Here is a 19,767-nt window from a genome sequence, read left to right on the forward strand (position 1 = left end):
TTCTCTATCTATCCTTTATTTATCCCTCAATCTTTATATTTATCATTATTATTATTATTATTATTGTTGCTGGGTTGTTCTTTGTTTTTTTCTTTATTTTTTATTTTTTTTGTTGTTGTTTGTTTTGTGCACAAACTACCAAGACAAATTCCTTGTACTGTCCTTAAAACTGTACATGGCCATTAAAAACATTTCTGATTTCTGATTCTGATTTCTGAAAAGAAAGTTTTCACCAGCGGAGTCTTGTTGTTGTTAGAGCAGCGTCTCTGCGGCGCATGCCGATGATGACATCATCATTTGTTACCGTGTGATTGGCTAAAACAAATCATGGTGGACAAGCGCTTCGCCCAATCAGCTTCAAGCATTCTGTTCATGTTTCTCCCTGGTTCCGAAAGGATTTGCCAGACACAAGCCCAGATCGATGTGGAGAACTCGAGTTATAGGGAGGGCTACACATCAATCTGGCTCTTGCCAGATTAGCTAAGTGGAGCAGTGCTTCTTTTCTATTATTTTGTCTTACAGCAGGGACATTGTGTGTTTAAAGAGTGACTAAACCCATGTTTTCTGCAGAGCTGACACTAGGGGCAAAATTCAAAAAATGCCTTGATTATGGGCATTACTCCTGGCACAGTAAGACACGCCCACTCAGCGCACAGTAACTGTGATTGCTGTGATAAAATAAAACAATCACACACCGACGCACACACAACACTACGGACACTATCACTGGCGTTCCAGCCTCTGTTTGTGGCTCAGCAGAGGCTGGAACGCCGCTTACACACACACACACACACACATAGGAAGATGCACACACGCAACAAGAACATTGGCACACACAGAGACAGACGTGATATGTCTGTACACACACTGATAGCTTGATTTGCCCTCGAATTAGTGCAGAATCTGCTCTTTATAGAATAACAGAGTCAAAAACGTCACGTCTGAAAAAAGGGGTTCTTCATTAGCACTGTTAATCAATGCTCACTGAGGGCTGTGATTGGAGGAAACCCTCCTCCCTCCTCTCAGCTTTTAGAGGAGGGGTGTGGCCAACAGTGAAAGTTGATAACGCAGGGGAATCTAAAGAATCCGTTTCAGCCAATAGCAAAATTCAGTTGTGATGGCCGGCAGTCAACCCTTAGAGGCTAGTAACTCTGACATTTTACAACTAAAAACGCAAAATTAAAATACTTTTACTAAAATCTTAATAGTTGGACTCGAATCAATCAACAACACTACTTAATATCCAAATACATACTGTATGTATTCAGCAGAAAAAAGTGGGTTTGGGGTTTAGTCACTCTTTTAGTCGAGGTAGCCTTGAAACTCTTTTTTTTTGGAGGTTACTTGTGTTTTTTCATTGAATTAAAACAGATCTATGTTAGGTTGGAGTTTCTAAAACGACTGCGGTGGTGCTTGAAAACTGCCTGCGTCTGTGTGTAGGGTTGGGCATCGAGTATTGATCATCGATTGGTCCCGGGACAAGCTTTCCGATTCTCCAGGAAATCATTTGCATGTTTACAGTTCGATTCCTACTTTCGATACCCAGCCACCAAGCACCAACAAAGAAGAATACACCCGTAATGTTCGCGTTACCGCTCAAGCGTGAACAGTATGCAGCAGAACAGTTTCTGATTTTCTCCTGTACGTGTTGCTAATTTAGACAAGTTGTACAAGTTGTTCCTTATTGTATGTTTGATATTGTGCACCAGGTTAGCACATCAGATGAAGCAAGGCAATATGTTTATGTACCTGCAGCATCACACACTCAAGATGTGGAAGTGGATTTTCAAAAATAAAGCTCTCTGGAAAAGAAAGTCCATATTATTTTATTATTTAAGTTCATAGATTGGATATGTATATCCTAGTTGAAAACAGCCCTGTGAGAAATTCCGCGTAGAGTTCATAAAAAGTAAAAAGTTAATGGGATCAAAATGCATGGAGAGGTTCAGACTATTTCATCCAGACAGACCTCTGGTTAAAACATGTAAACTTTTTTGACCATGCTTCTTAACTCATTCAGTGCCAGCAATTTTCAGAATTTTAACCCCTTTCAGTGCCAGCAGTTTTAGAGATTTTTGTTTTTAGCTTGTTTCGTTCTTCTGTAATCAGCAGTTGAATAGAGGCTAGTTTCACACAAATCGCCAGTTTGTGACAAAAAGCTGAGAAAAACAGCTTTTTCTGAAAAAAATCTATTAGTGACTTCGAAGCATTTTTTTTCCTTTATGGAGACCTCAACATTGGTTACCTTCAAAATCATTATTATTTTGTTTTTTTGGTCAGAGTTGAATGGTTTGTCTCTCCCCCCGTCATTCTGACCATCACGGGTGATCTATCATCCAAAGGTGCGCTGCTGCCACCTACATGGCACCAGTTGGTCACTACATCATGGTACAAGATAGATATTCACAGGAGAACGTTGTTACACTGTCTCCTAGCAACTCCAGCCAAAAAACACAATTCACAACTTTAGACATGAATGGCACTCCACATTACTAAACCAAATAACGTGTATAGATGTGAATGGCACTCGATGAGTTAATAGATTCGAAATCAGGAAATGTTAGGAATCAGAATCAGGAAATGTTAGGAATCGGAATCGGAACAAGGATCTGGAATTAGTCAAATTCAAACGATGCCCAACCCTATCTGTGTGTTGGCCCTTTGGTGGAGCAATGGGCTCTCCAGGGTCTGCCATAGACACACTTCCAGACACTAAGGCTCTCATTGAATTCAGCTGGTTACCTAGTGACCAAGATGTGGTTTCTGGACCCATTTCTGTTCAAAACGAGCAGAGACACAAATTGAAGAAAGACTTTAATTTTCACAAGCAGTTACACCAAAATATGGTCCAGTTATGAATAATACATGCGTTATAAAATCACTTGTCAGAACATAAGTATCCTTTAAATATGTTTTTGAAGGTTTTTACTGAGAAAATGAATTCATAATTTCCATCCAGGAAATTCAAGTCAGATGAATCAAGTGTATTTTTTCAAAGACAAAACGTTAATGTTGCATTAATAGTTAGAGACTGGAAAACTCAAAATAAAACTAAATCTAGTACTGCCTCCTGTCGTTAAAGGTAAGAATAATTACATAAATATATACCTTTCAAAATAAAAGCACAAGATCTTTTAGAAAACAACTTTTAAGAATAAATATATCACACAAAACATGTTCACCACCCACTTTTAGATCCCGACCCACCAGTTTACAACCTCTACTTTTATGACCTTTACATCCTGAGACAATAATAGTATATTTATTCAAAGATGAAAAGTTAATGTTACAGTAATAATAGTTAGAGGCTGGAAGACTCAAAAGAAAAAAAAGTGTCCAGATACTGCCTCCTATCTATTCAATTCAATTCAACTTTATTCCTATAGTGCTAATTACAACAAAGTCATCTCAAAACGCTAAACAAAATATAGTCAATAGTAAGAAAAAAAAGAACCCAACAAAATCGTATCTTATCTAGAAGTAAGAATAGCTACATAAACATATCTCTTTAAAAAAAATAAAATCACATTTTTCAATTCTAACAGTAAAAACATGTCCACTATACACTTTTGGGTCCCGACCCACCAGTTTAAAACCTCTGCTATTGACAATGATGGCATGAATGGAATGAGGTTGTTGGACTGAAATTATGGTAGTTTAATGTATAATCACAACAGCTACATATAAATGGACATGTTTATTATATTATATAGTCTAGTTAAATGAGGGGAGTTTTATCTAAGTTTTGTAGATCAATGTGGAATTTTAAAGGGATGAATTATATCACAAAGTAGTTAATATGTATATATTCCAGTTAAACACATACAAAGAGATGATGATGTTTTATTACAGATTACTGCTCACCACACATAACAGTAGTAAATTGTGTGTGTGCTTGTGTGAGTCTGTATGCTTGTGTGTTCAGTCGATTATTAGTTGTGATGTGATTTGCTATTGGAGTAAACATAAACACTCTCGAACACACCAGATATATCAACATCTAAAGCATGTTTTCATCTGTTTTCCTTTCAAAGGCAGCACGCTGTAAAAAAAAAAAAACAAAAAAAAAAAGAAACAGATTCTTCAAAGCAATCCTTCAGTGAACAGCTAGTCCATGTTGTTCTGCTTTTTGCATTTTGAAGCCCAATCAAATATTCCTTATGCGTTTTTTTTGTTTTTCTGACACCTCTGTTGCCTCTTTATGCTTACATCATGATATCGGTGGGATTTCTGTTGCCTGAAAGAACTGAAACCCAGTTCAAATGTAGGTTGCTTCCTTTTGTCACGTAAATCGCGTTCACAGCACATGACTCAACAGAAATTCACTTCATTACTTAAAAGATCATCCAGTAATCATCCTGCCCACTTGTAACTATCACCTCCTTCTTGCATGTCCGTGGTACTTTCATCATCTCACACACACTGAAGCAGCAGCATACATAATAGGCTCTACGTGGTTGGCACGTCCACTGTCAGCAAAGACACTGTCAGAAATGTAGTGAAATCCCCAGAGTCCTAAAGAGGGGCTTAAAGACAACACTTTAGGTCTAACCTTGCTGTGCTGCATTGCTAATTCCTCCCTTCTTCTTTTTCATTTGACAAGTGCAACGGGAACATTCGTTATTTCCTTTGAGGAGATTTATGCAGGTCTAGGTGTGCCCGCAAGCTGATCCTTATCTGAAACGGCAGATCCCATCTCCCCTGATTCACTTCCTGTTTATCACTCAAAGAGAGATGGCAGCGGCTCTGACTTCTTAGCTGATGTTGGAGGAAAGCAGTTGTAACACAAGAGTACTGATAAATACTACTCAAGTAGAAGTACTGTTACTTCACTTTAATTGTCCTCAAGTACAAGTACAAGTACAAGTAAGTCATACATAAAATACTCAAGTACAAGTAAAAATGAGCTTAATTAAATAGTACGTAAAATAAAAGTTACAAGTAACTTTCATACAGTAAACATCTCACGTATAAACTTAAAGAGAAAAGATCAAATCTTGCACAATTGGAACTTATTTTCCACAAAGGCATCTGTATAAAATATAAGGTTTGTCAAAATGTAAAATATTTTTTTTCAAAATAAAGTAACACCAATTATTTCAAACCTCTGTTGCTGTCGTAATCGTTATTAAATTGTAATTTAGTTCAGATAATTGACTGGACTGGCCATGACAATTCTGTAGAAATTGTCACTTCTAATTTAACACAAAACTGGTGAACCACGTTACAGTTCTACACATATTTAGTTCACAATTATTAAAACGTGTTTCATATCAAGTTTTCCCACATTTTACCATTTAAAAAAAAAAAATGATTTGAGGGCTATAATGACTGACAGAAAAAAGGTTCAGACCCCCACACCAAAAAATACTAAAACCTATATTTTCACTGATTAGGAAGCCTAACAAGGAAACCAATAGATAGGAAAAAAATGATTTGATAGATAAATGTTTTTTGTGTATTTTACAGCTGATTTGGGACCCGTTTTCATGAGAGATGCTAACAAGCTAATTCAAGAGGAAGGTTAAAATATATTAGGTTATTTATTTGTGATTAATTGTAATTCAACTTTAGTAATTGAGAATGTAACTGTAATTTAATTTCTGTGGATACCAAATAATTGAAATTGAATATTAATTGGGAAAAAATGCTGGTCATTGTAATAGTAATTTAATTCTAATTGAACATGATCGTGACTGAAAATCGTCATTGACCCCCAACCCTGACTGCAGCTCTCTAAAAGGTCCTTTCCATGTAAATCCAGCAGCATCTGTGTGGTTCTCTGGTGGAGGTTTGGGGATTTTCTGGCTTATTATTTGGTAGAACTTGGCATGCATTTCTCCTGTTCATTTTATCTCTGTGTACATACTTCTCAAGGCAGTGCTTTATCTGGCTGCAACGGCTTTGTTTGATCTTGATATCTCTTACCACAGCTTGTCTTTGCTTTATGGATTTCTGGCAGCTTCTTTAAATAAGTGATAATGCTTCTCAAAACACTCACCTTGACTTCTCGGTGAACGTTTGTTGCCATGTTGCTGCTGTTGTTGTTTTTTTTCCAGATTAGTCATTAAAACTGATAGCAGAGCTCATATTTATTTATGAACCATAAAATGTATTTAACTGTTATGTTGATTGTGTTTATTGGCTTGGGTTTTTTTTTTTTTTTTTTTTTTTTTGTGTGTGAATTTCAGCGGCACCACATTGAGTACACCCTGAAATCCATTTAGGCTTTCCTTAACAGCTGGCAACAACACAAATGGGCTTAAATAAACAGTAGACAAAAAAGAAGACCCTCCCTCATGTGAAATGATTATGTCCTAATTGTCACAGGCAGCTGTTTGCTCTAATAGATAGTGAATACCATTGTTGGAGCAAGTTACCAATAATTAGAATCATGTGGAGAGGAAGCGTGCGTTCTGTAGAGCTGCCAACCTTTCGGTAAGTGGGCTCTTTCTTTCGCTGGAACCTGGACGTTGTTTTCCGCATGCATCCTTGAGTAGTGTATGAGCAACAGCTGCCAACTCTTTTTGGAGAACAAGGAGATATTTGGACAACTTGGAAGTGTTTGCAAACATCGCCCAAAGAGCTGTGTATAACTTGCAGTTCCACTCTGCCTTAGAAAAGAAACACAAAACTGTTCAAGGAGTGAGAAAAAAAAAAGTCAGTAGTGTTTTGAATTATTTTAATAATATTGTATGCAAGCAGAACAAAGTGAATAACATGCAGGGTAATAGGGTATAGAGGTCAGGAACTGTAGCATGTACATTTAGGGGATATGAATAACCTTCAGAATCTATTATTGTGTGAGGTATTAAAGAGGACAGCAAAAGCTTAAGCTTTACTTTAAAGGCACACCGTGGACTTTTTGAGATCGGTGTTTTTGGCTTTGTTTTCACTAACGCTGATGGGACACTAACATGTAGACTGTTTTTCCATGTTTCATCATCTCTGAGGAAATAATTCAGGTTGGTTTCAGTGGGTTTGTGTCAATAATCAGCGTCCTTTTTCCTCCTCCAATAAGAGCTTATCTTAATTTCATCTACAGCTTCCTAAAACATTTCAAATGCATCAGTGTATCAACATTCTCACCACCATCAAATACTGATTTATTCTCTCTTAATTTCATTCTTAGAAATCGTTCTAACGTTGCGTGTAATTGTGATTCATATCTTCAACACACAGCCTTCATTGGGGTTGTGGTGCATTCATTATAAATATGTCTATTTATATATTATATTTGTTCTGACTTATTTTCTAATCAGGAGGATACTCTGTTTCAGTTGGTAAGTGTGAGGTTTTGACATTTTACGCATCAGCTAATCTGTAAGTATCAGGAAAAGCTGTGCGAGCAAAAATAAAGCCAGCTGATTGTATTTACCATGATTGCAGCGTTACTGTGCAGTAGCCGTCGAAGCTTTGAGGCCAAACTTGAAAAAAAACAGTGAAGGGTTCCTCAACCAAAGGTTTCTTAATGTATTTTTTTTAAATATATACACTTGTATACAAACTTACTCATGTATAGTACAATTACAGACAAGACATGCAGGGAGTGGCTATAGAAACCCAAATATAATCCAAAACTAATGTGGTGCCGTTGCCGATACTGATACTAGTATCGGGAGGAGTTTCGATATGGGAATAAAAGGCTGGCATCGGTATCGACAAGTATTAATATTAACACGACAATACCATTTACAGCATCCAACTCTTCTTCAAAATACTTTCGATACCCACTCCGCCAAACGGAAGAACACCGAAAGTGTCATATCTTGTTTTAAACACTGTGGTATTGGAAGGTATCTGTATCGGCTGATAATAAGCATCTGGGTATTGGTATCTGCATGAGGAACAACAATAACTGAAACACAGGCAGGGAAATATTGTGGAAAACAAAAAAAATATACTAAAAAAAATGAATAACTACTAAAACAAGTATGCAAAAATAATGAATACAATATTACTTAAAAAGATAATGACATTTTATGGAGTCAAAATTGAAGTTAAAGCACCCCTTCTTGCAAAATGCATGCCCAAACACAAAATGAACATTTTCCCGATTCCCGATACCTCACTCTGAGAACTGAGGATGTCCTAAAATATACACAGTACAACCGTCTTTGTCAGGGCTCTGATGTAGATGTAATGTTATATCTGAGTTGCATCAGTACGTGTCATCTGTTGTGACTTTTTAAATAATGCTTAATTAAAAATAAATAATTACCTTGTCTTTTAAAACTGTGGAAAGTAACTTTGTGTGTTCTTTGTTGCTCTCAGAACAACGATAAATCAGTTCAGTGAGTTTAGCTATAATTCTAGCTATGGATGAGGAAACCAGAGGTATTTGACAGAAAATGTCGACTGTAAAGAAACTGTTTGAGTTTGTTTATTCTGTGGACCAAAGATCAACGGTGGAACTTTACGGTGGGTTCTCAGAGGGATTGACAGCAATGCAGTGATTGTCAGTTATCATATCTGATTTATCAAGGCAGCTTTGCCTCAAAGTAAACAAACTAGTGCAATGTGGGGCATTTAAGGATATGTGGGTGCTGTGTTATGCACGTGCGTTACCCTTTGCTACTTCTTCAGATCTCAGGCCTTCGGTAAGTGTAGAAGGTATAGAGGTAAATTACTGATGTTTAGTGTGATTTTTTTTTTTTTTTGACAATTTCATTTACTTTTGCATCAAAACCAAAAATTGGAGATCATTTTTTGTTTGCTGAAATATACATTTGCTATGAATAAAGTGTTTTTGACAATTTAGCTTCACTACGATGTATATGCAAAGAGCTAAGTGGCCCAGGGGTCTTGAGCTTTTAACATGAAAACTCTAGAAAACAGTAAAGGTTTGTTTAAGTAAGTCTGTTTTCAGGTTTATAGGGTGTAACAAAATAGTCAACGTACAATACGATATGAAACACGATATAGGGTTTTTGATACAAAATACTCACATTACAATTAAAAAAATCCAAATGAAGAGTAACAAATGTGTAACTAACCATTGTTGATGAAAAGCAATGTTTTTTTTTGGTGCATCACTACACAAAACCGTCTTATGAGTCGACTTGCTTGATTTGACTTTATCGGCGTTTTTTTTTCCGCTAAATTTCAAGCCACAAAATTGCTTTACATTCCGAATAATTCACTGGTTGGGCTAAAACTGGTTTGTACGCAGTATAGGTGTATGTTAAAATCTGTATTTTGCTCACAGAAACAAAATGGCAGTTTATATTTTGACAGTGTGTTTTTCAGATTTTTTTTTATTTTTCTGCTTTTGTATGAGCGCCGTACACGCACTTGCATAACTCACACACAGACATCTCTGGCCTCGGGATCTGGATGAATTGAGTAAATAGAATATTTAGCTTGCTGCTTCAACATCGCTCCATCATAAAGCACTCCGTTGTGTTCTCGGGGTGGTAATTGTGTGGATTTAGGTTATTCAACCTTGTCTGATCATTTTTAAATGAAGCTTTTTGTGCACTTACTTTTTCTGTTTTTTTTTTTTTTTTTTGTACTTCGTCTTCATTAGTGTTTCTCTCACTCCTTCAGTCACTCTCCCTGGCTTTGTGTTGGACTTCTTTAGAAAACAACAGGAGCTTTATGAATACAGTGGTGGCTAGGGAAAAAAAAAAGAATATGTGCACATGGACCTGTCCCCTCCTTCTGAGTCTGAAAAAAGCATGTGTTAATGAGGGTTGCGTTTCTGAGCTTGCGTCTTGCCTTTGTTTCCATGGTGATGTAGAAAATCACAATTGTCATTTGTGCACCAGTTGTGTTAGCCCATAAAACAAGATAATCATTCCAGTTTGAATAATGGGATGAATAGGAATTGGGAGGAAGCTGAGGATGTCACTGTAATCTAAGGCTTTTATGTCTCTATACAGTGATGATACGCGGTGTTACAAAGGGAAACGTGTGAGGGCATAAATTGATGTCCTAACGTGGTTTATATTACTGAGACAAAGCTGTGTTTTTACCTCCGAGCAGAGTCTGATCTCATCACGACTGATTCCCCACTTTGTCACTCGGAGAGAAAGTGTTTAAGAAACTAAATGAAAATGAATTTAATGATGTCTACTAATTATACAGTGAGCCACACACAATAAGTCTTGTGTTTTTTTTTTTTTTTTTCCCCCTGAAGGAACATGTTCGCTGACATCCCTTCTTTCAGGATGTATGTAGCGTAGTCTAAAAGAAAGGATTGCGACGTGAAATAATTCAGTTAAGCTACAAAGAAATCAAAGCGAATGTGATCCTTGAGACTTTACAAATCAAAGCCTCAGCCTCCACATACATCTCCATTCTATTCGTGTGAAAATTGGACAAGACGGAAAACTAGTTCAACTCGTATCCGTCTAATATTGGGCTGGGTGTCGGGTTAGTTCCAATTAGAACTCTTACAGTTACTTTATTATCTTAAAAAAAGAACTTCACAAGACTCAACGGAGCAGAAAGAGTTTCAGGTTAAGAGGTCATCGTCTCAATTAGTCCCACTAATAGTAAGATGCAATGTTCCATTAACACCAAGTAGAGATGATGAATGCTGAGCATAGTAAGTAACACTTAGGTCAGCTCAGTGTGCTCATTAACTTATGAATGAGGATTGCTGTTATCACTTACAAAGATGTTGATCATTTTTGTGGCTTGCAAAAAAAAAAACAAAAAAAAAAAAAAAACAGAAAAACACGGGTCATTTAGAAATTTGTGTTGATTAATCACAGGGCCTCTAAAATGTTGTCCACTTGTAACAAGTACATGAGATGGTCCTGTGTGAAGAGAGACACATAAAAAAAGTAGCTGCTTGAAGGGTTAAAGGTCACAGTTTTATGATTTTCCTCAGCCTGGTGCATTATTCTTCAGTCTACGGAAGAGTTTAAGAAACCCCCGCCCCCCCCCCCCCCCCCCCCACAGCCGTTGGAATGACTTCCTGTATTTCACTTCATAACTTACACGTGTGACTGTGAAAGCTTTGAGACGTAATCATGAGGAATAATGAGCTTTCTCTTAAGAATTCTGTCATCTCCAAACAATGGAAGTGAGTGGAATTTTGAGTGCGGTGCTCGGTGCTTTGATGGCTTACATTTTTAAAGATTCCACAAGCATTCCTCCCAGCGTACGGACTGTTCTAATTGTTTCTCTGGAGAGGCCGCCTTGTAAAGTTTTCATCAGTGCTGCTTGCATCAAGAATTAGCCCAAACCAAAAGTGCTCATCGTGCTCTGTGGTTCATCCACTTCAACATTAGACCTATTTGAGCAAATGCAGATGCAAAGGATCTCAATTAGCCACAGAGAGGATTTGTAAAAAAACATGACCATGAAACTACACTCTAATGTGGACCTAATTTAAAAAGTAAATAAACACCAAACAACTTTTACTCTGCTGAGAACAAATGTATTTTGTATAGGGCCGGGCGGTATGACCAAAATGTATATTACAGTATTTTTGTTTAAACTCTAAACAGTTCTCTGTATATGATGTATATGATATATATTATTTATTTATTTATTTTTTCATGCATAATCAGGCGTTCACAACATTTTCTACTGGTTGAGAGAGGAATTACTGCAGTAGATTGACTTAGGTTGGTCTATTTTACTGTCATGATGAGTGAATATTGTTAAATAATTCTACGCTAGAAGTAATAAAAGTTTGCAACAGCAGCCCAATGGCTCTTTGCCCCGCTAGCTTAGCTTTAGCATTAACTTGATTTCTAGCTTTAAATGCTGCATACTCAGTGGTGTGGTGGTTTCTTATGGTGAATAAGGTAGCGTTTTGTTTGCAGCTCCACCAGGACTTATTTCTGTGTTATAGGAATTACAAATTGCGATTCTTTGCTTTCTTTTCTTGTTTATTACTGCTGACATGCTAAGCTAACCGTACCTCCGTGTCCGTGAAAGTTGTTCTTCTGTAGCAGAGGCATGCACATGCAGACACATGCTCACATGCAGCATCAGGGATTTCGATTGTGTCTTTTTAATCTATTTACACGTATGATTTACACCGTAACTAACACCAGAGCGCTATTGTTTACCTTCCTGTTTAGAAGTGCAACGTTGAAAAGGGTCCGGTCTGAAACGCGGCGTAACGTAAAAAATTTATATCATAACAAAAATATATACTGGTATTTGGTATGAACCGGTATGCTGCCCAGCCCTAATATTGTAGGTAGTATTTCAATTTGGTGTATTTTGTTGTAAAAATGTAAGAGTGACTTCCTTCTATGGGTTGAAACCTGGTTATTACAATCCAATCTTGCTATTGGCTGAAAATGGTGGTGTTTAACGTTTAGAGATTTATAGTGGGTATTTACCCTTTTATTACAGACAGACAGACAAGTTTTACAAAGATTAAACAGCTTGGGGTCAAATTGGCCCCAGAGGAAAACCAATGCATGCACAATGTGTTGCCGAAGTACAAGTACTGTACGTAGCGTCTTAGGGTTAGGGTTAGTGTTAGGTTTAGGGTTAGGGTTAGTCTTAGTCATGCAACCTAAACTGGCCAATGACTGACCTATCACTTGAGCTAAACTGGCCAAATAGGGGCGCTGTGTACGAATAGAATGTCTGTATATTGATCAGGCAACGTATAGATAGCCACTATCTTAAATATATGTTATGCTCACTGAAGACTCTAAATTTGCTGTAGTGTGTTTGTGTGCTTGCAAGTGTGTTTGATGAAGGAACTTAAGTGAACTGTTGGCTTTACTTTGATGTGTAACCATGGCAATTTGATAAGAGTCAATTAAATTACACATCCGAAGAAGGAAACCTAAGTAATTAAAAGGCAGCCAACCAACTTTTTTTTTCTTTTTTAATTAATAAAATAAATTAATTCATCTGTTTGATTTATAGATTGCGTTGGAACTTCTAAAAAAGTGTAATGAGACACTTTATTGACATTCTATTTATTTTGGGACAAAAAAGCTTCTATTGAAATATTGCTTGTCTGTTGTTTCTGCTCCAGACCCAGCGCCGCGTGACCTTCCATCTTCCAGACGGTTCCCAGGAGACGTGCAGTGACAGCGGGTTGGGAGAACTGAAGCCCGGCAGCCCCACCCAGTCTCTACCCCTCAGCTTCCCCCAGGAGGAGTACTACGAGCAAACATCACCCAACAGCCGCACCGAGGGAGACGGAAACTCCGACCCAGAATCCAGTGAGTGCTGAATGTTGCTATATTCAAACCTGATGGTGATAGCATCATTTACAAGTAGCATCTGTGATTCTAGGCCACCAAAAGATTCACACGGTTACAGCTGGGACATGTGGTCCAAATGGTCCAATACCAGTCGGAGAGACAAAGAAAGTTAGTTAGAGATGGCATCAGGGTTGGACTCAATGTCATTGATGATTAATTACAGTTGTGATTATAACTGTAATTGTAATTGAAAAAAAAAATCTTACTGTTGTAATCGTAATTGAATTGTATGTGAGTTCAGATAATTGACTTTGTAATTGTAAATCTATGAAAATGTTAATTGCATTCTAGTTGCAATTGTATGTCTTACATATGCATAGTTTAATATCAACTTTTCCCACTACCAGTCAGTTCACTTAAGGATCACTTTATTATAAAAAAAATAAAATTAAAAATGTAAATCGGAGTAAACTCGCAGGAAAATTAAAAAAGACGCCCACACCAAAAATATTTATAACAATGTTTTCATTGATTAAGAAGCCAAACAAGGCAACCAAGACATTAGAAACAAATTAGATGATAAATGATATTTTTTTGTGTATTTTACAGCTTTTTTAACATATGGATCAAACTGACCCATTAACATAATAGATACTAACAGAAAACTAACACAAGATGGATATTAACCTTGATCTGGTTTTTCATTAAAGGCTCAATAACTGTGATTAATTGTAATTTAACTTTAGTAATTGAGAACCTAATTGTAATTTAACTTTAGTAATTGAGAACCTAATTGTAATTTAACTTTAGTAATTGAGAACCTAATTGTAATTGACTTTCAGGGGGAAAATAATCATTGTCATTTAAAAAGAAAACTTCTGTGAATGCAACCATGTTGGAAATAAACTGAATAAAAAAAAAAAAAAAAATCTGTGATTGGAAAACTGCCAGTCACTGTAATCATAATTGAGTTATGATTGAATTATAGATGTAATTGTATTTGAAAAATGTAATTGACCCCAACCCTGAATGACATTATCTTCATCTGATTTTAGAGTTGAAATTGCAGCTACTTGCTGTAAAATTGAATACATTATATTAGCAGAGTTGAAAAAAAATGAGTCTTTGATTCTCAAGCAGCTGTGACTGCATGGCTTACTGCCTGATGATGTTCTCCATAAAAAGCTTAATACACGTTATTGATACACGACACGATCCTTCTGCATACACAGCATTATTTCTTTTTAGATTATTGCTCGGTTAGCCTCCTGAGAAGAATATAATTTGAGTGCATAAAGGGATCCTCCACGGTTTTTACATTATTTTCTTCATTATTTTGCACTATATTCATTTTATTCACTTTTAAAAATGGGACTACGTCACCGTTTTAAAAACTGTATTCCGCTTCTTGAAATCACGTGATTGATGATGTCACACTGCCTCATTTACCTGTAAACATCCCATTGTTTTCTATTGGAGCCTGTCTTTTAGATCATTGAGTAGCTTTTTCAAAAAGACAACTTGTGCTGCTTTTGGTTGCTTTAAAAAAGCAGGAAACGTTCATGATGTCAATGTAAACCTCTTTGGTATACCAAAAGATAATAAAAACAGTTAATTTTTGACTGCGAGGGGCGACAGTTCCAACTCTTTGGTTTGGCAGTCGACAATGAAGCAGAGTAGAAGAGCGTGAGTGTGCTGACACGCTCTGGTGGCTGAAGTTAGCGATTAATCACAGACTGTTGAAGACGCACAAGCCCTGAGGAGATTTCGGGTCACAACTGTTTTTATTCTCTTTCGTAAACCGTCGACATCCTTAACTTTTCCTGATTATTTAGAGCAACCAAAAGCAGAACAAATTGGCATTTTGACCAAAAAAAACTGCTAAATCTGATCTAAAAAGCAGGCTGAATGCTTCACTTCACTTCTATCCTCAGGGCTTGTGCGTCTTCAACAGTCTGCGATCCCTCGCTTACTTCAGCCACCAGAGCGTGTCAGCACACTGAGCTCTTCTTCTCTGCTTCATTATTGACTACCAAACCAAAGACTTGAAACTTTCGCCCCCTTGCGGTCATAGATTAACTGTTTTCATTCTCTTTCGGTATACCAAAGACGTTTACATTGACATCATGAACGTTTCCTGCCTTTTTAGAGCAACCAAAAGCAGCACAAGTTTGAAAAAGCTACTCAATGTTCCAAAAGACAGGCTGAATGTTTCACTCCAATAGAAAACAATAGTATGTTTACAGGCAAATGGGTGTGTGTGACATCATCAATCACATGATTTCAAAATGGCGGTAAAGTAGTCCCATTTTAATAAAGCAAATATGGTGCAAAGTAATACATTTTGTTCGACGTAGATTTTCTGATAAGTTCATTTAAAAGATTTAGGGCCACATTTATAAAAATAATGGAGGATCCCTTTAAGATAGAGTTAAAGAGGGTTATTTTTATCAGTGGTAGTGCAGATAAAAAGTTTGTTCTACTGCAACACACACTAGTGCTATAGCTGAAATGCATTTACAACACCATAACATGAACTAGGCTATTCTGAGTTCCCCTATCAACGCGTCCTTGTTACACCAATCCAAGTCTAACCCTTGGTTTCAACCTCAATATTATGGTCCAAGGGAATCGGATTTCATTTTCAGGAGGTAACCCTGTATCACACATTTTCAGACAGGATGGAGGCCCAGAGCAGCGCAGACCTTCATTTCTTTCGTAGCCCCTGTATACCAATCTTGAGATTGCTGGCTGTGTTTTCCTTTGTAGCTAGAGACAGTCCACAGCATTGCTATGCATACACCTACATGCTGTACAGCCATTGTGTCATTTCTGTAAGTGAGACAACAGTACTTGCAGCTATCTGACACGTCCAAGGCGAAAGCCTCCGCGTGGGCGTTATTGTGAAGGCTCTGGTTGGACATTAAACAATGGGTGAAGGTTGTTTTGTTGACGGTGAAGTAGAATTCTGCAAAAAAGTCATTCTGTTTTGTTCTAGTTTGCGGTGAAGATATAAATGACAATGAAATACTTTTTTCTTTGCTTTTTGTTTTACGGGGAAAATCATTTGTTTTCTTTCAAAAAAAAAAAAGAAAAACAACAGCACAGTTGTGTGTAAACGCACATACACGTATACACACACAAGCTTTTTTTGCGATAATCAAACTGTTCCCACCACAGCTGTTCTCTTTAACGTATTCAGCATCGGTGACAGCAATGATTCATATATGTAATTCATTTTCAACAGATGCAACTGCTCATCAATTCATTAATATGGAGATGCATTTACCCACCATACTTCATAAGCCCAAAAACTATACTTAGTATCCACTTTAGCTCTCAGATCATATTTATTGAGGTGTGTTAGTTTTTCAGATGGAGGGCCATGCTAATGTATTCAGTGTGTGTTTTCTTTTTATAAATTGCAACATTAAAATCACAGAAAGCCAACTATGTGAGTCTAATTTTAGCAGATGGATATTAAAAAGCAGTCTGAGGTTGTTTTACTAAAAAAAGAGCTCAACGACGTGTAAATCTGTCACTGCAAGAAAAGGATAGTTTATAACTCACTTCTCCTGCAACTTTCCAGTTTTCGTTTCTTTTAGATTGGAACATTGTCTTCTTTAATCGCTCAAGTACATTTGTTGGAAACTTTTTTTTATTTTTTTTATGCTACGCAACTTTTTAACAATATTCACAAAATCTCAGACTCTTTCTGCAAAGCCAAACTATTGCATCAACGGTGTTCAAACTGTGCTCAAAGCAATAAAGTCGGATCAAGACCCGAGTCAATCCAAAGTGAAAAACATCAGTGCTTTAAAATGCCATTGAGTGAAAGAAAACACACTGATTTCATCACAAAACTATGAAAAGCGCTTGTTAATAATCACAATTCACACTTTCTTCAAAAAACACTACTTTATTTTTATTTTATTTTTTTTTTCATTTTGTGTTAATTTATTGTCTAATGATGTTGCACAAACCATAAATTAGTGAGGTTCTCTGAGCATTATTAGGCCTAACATATACTGTGATTAATGTTAAACAACAAAAGAACTGAGACATATTTAAAAAAAATGTGCATTATAAAATCCAATCATTACATGGATTACTGGATTAAGGTTTATAAAGTGACATAGGCTGTACTATACACTACAAACTCAATATAGTAGTATAGTATGTACTGTCTACTATATGCTATAAGTATGATTAGGATGATGACCGTTGATAAGCGTTGCAACTGAAATATACTTCCAAGTTTCCCAAGATGCATTTTGAACCTACAATGACAAAAACCTAAAGAACACTGAGGCTAAATATCTCTGTTGATTCTCCACCTTTATAAGTTCTGAAAACATTTTAAGTGAGAAATTGACCAAGTAGAATATCAACATGTGGTCATGTGATCCATAAAACTGACTGAAACATATTTCATTCACACATTTTGGAGATTTTCAGAGACCCTTCATTGTGCTACTGACAAAATATCTGGTTAAATTCAAAATAAGAGCCCTATTTACAAAAGTGTTAAGAAACTAATGTTTTGAAAAGGGGATGTTTGATTTTTAGCATGAAGCCAGGGTCACGGTCCAAGTTTACCTCGTACTGAGATCGATTATGAGCATGCGCACTTCCGGAAAATTAATTTTTGCTTGTTCCGCTGTGAGTTTTGCTACTTCCGCCGTGCTGAGATTGAAAATTCAATTTCAAAGCTAATGTTCAAAGCTAATGTTATTTGATGAGTGCTGAATGGCTCCTTTTCTTGGGGAAAAATGTACAACTGCTCAATATACAAGGCAGGAGAGGTTCCAACACCACAAAGAAAGGATAGACAGGATAATCTTCTTCATGGTGAAGGGTAATTTATTTTCCAAAAAAAACATGATTATAATATACATTGCAATAAATTACAGTAAACGTAATGTAACTTCTCAATAAAAAAAAAAAAAATAAAAATAAAAAAAACTGTTGTATTCATATAAATCTGCTCATGACAATCATGTTTTTTTAATCAATGGTCAATTGTTTATCAATGGTCAACTGATGTGATGTTTTTGTACAACAATCTCTGCGCATCTCTGGCTAATCCAGCATGGGTACATCTCAGTACGTAGCAGTTAAGTACTGAGATTGTAAGATAATCTCAGTACAGAGGTAAACTCAGACAGTGACACCCGTCCCAGGACGATTTTACATTCTGCTCGCAATGCATCATGGGGTGGTTGAGTATGACCAGTGTGCCCACCGTGCATATTTAGAAAATAAGATAAGATAAGATAAGATAATCCTTTATTGATTTCCCAATGGAGAAATACACTTGTTACATTTGGCATTCAGTAAGATCACTCAGGGTGTGCAGTGTCCCCATATACTGTAGTATACATCCGGGTATTTCTTGCATACTTAATATTTTCACACTATCTAATGTGAACGCACTACATACTAATTTTCACATCAAGTAGTATGTTAGTTGTACATTTCTAACACAGCCATAGTCTACAGTAAGACTGGGATGATGTATGACAATAGTCCAGATGTCTTTCCCATTCTAACTCTCTGATTGTTTCTGTCCATTTCTTCAGAGGTGTATACTTTAAGAGCCTTGCCTGTAGTGTTTTCCTGTCCACACATCATTAGCCATATGTGTGTGTTACATTTGAGCGGCTGTGTTTATGTTTGGGTCTCGCCTTTGCCTCCCGCGCTTACCGCTACGCAACGGCAATGGATCACAAAAGTGCAAATGGAGCTTTTTTTGTGGGTGAGACTGGGTTGTGAACGGAATGTGAATGTGAACAGGTGGAAAGTGTTTAAGGTTTGGCTAAAAGGGTGACTGGTTCAATAAATGGGTTCAGGGAGGGCACTGTTCTGTTGGGTTCACACAAAAAGTGTTTTGTGTTTCATAAGTGAGAAATAACTCTAAGCCCAGTGTGTTGTGTTGGATGTGATTCCCTTTAAGATATAAAAGTTCCAATTGTGTCAGTCAAAGCCTATGTCAAATAGAAACTGGCGGAAACATGAAAATAATTCAAAAAAACAAAAAAAAATAGGCAAGTGTACGTATGTAGAATATTATTATAGAATGATCAAGAAAAAAAAGTGCAAACCTTGACCAAAATGCCAAATCTCCAGATTTTGGCAGTTATCTGGATCAGTGATCCTCGTCATGGTACCATGATCATTCACACTTTAAAGGCTTGGAATAAATTCATATTCCCATTAATAACCATAGAGTATAGGTCCAAATGAATAAGCTCTCCATTTGTTTTTATAAAAATTGCAATAATAATAATGTTAATCTGGATCTGATCTTAAAGAAACTCGGTTTGGGTAATTGAGGAACCAACCCGATATAACTGCGTACATTTTCATGAAGATTGATCAATTATGATCCAGGATAGTGGGTCCAAAGTGAATTATACTGTATATCAACGGCATTTATAAACTCTTGGACTTGTTTACATTGATTTTTTTTTTTTTTTTTTTCTGATAACACAAATGGTTGATGTTCTTGAGAAGACCGAGAGCAGCTTTTACAAATGGCTCACAATAAATTGAATAAACGTAAAAACTCGTTCAACAGTAATACATGATCTCTGAATGTAAATAAAACAAACTATATATTATTTGGAAC

At 36.6% G+C, this 19,767-nt stretch overlaps 1 protein-coding gene across 1 annotated transcript in view; it reads left to right on the top strand.

The window, feature by feature from the left end:
* The window catches only part of pcdh11 (protocadherin 11), a 239,962-nt gene that overhangs the window by 126,637 nt on the left and 93,558 nt on the right, over positions 1-19,767 (top strand). The window contains 1 exon segment of the mRNA XM_028459226.1: positions 12,965-13,154. Coding sequence (XP_028315027.1) covers positions 12,965-13,154 — 190 coding nt within the window.

Source organism: Gouania willdenowi, chromosome 10 (genome assembly GCF_900634775.1).
Source record: "Gouania willdenowi chromosome 10, fGouWil2.1, whole genome shotgun sequence".
Taxonomy (NCBI): Eukaryota; Metazoa; Chordata; class Actinopteri; order Blenniiformes; family Gobiesocidae; genus Gouania; species Gouania willdenowi.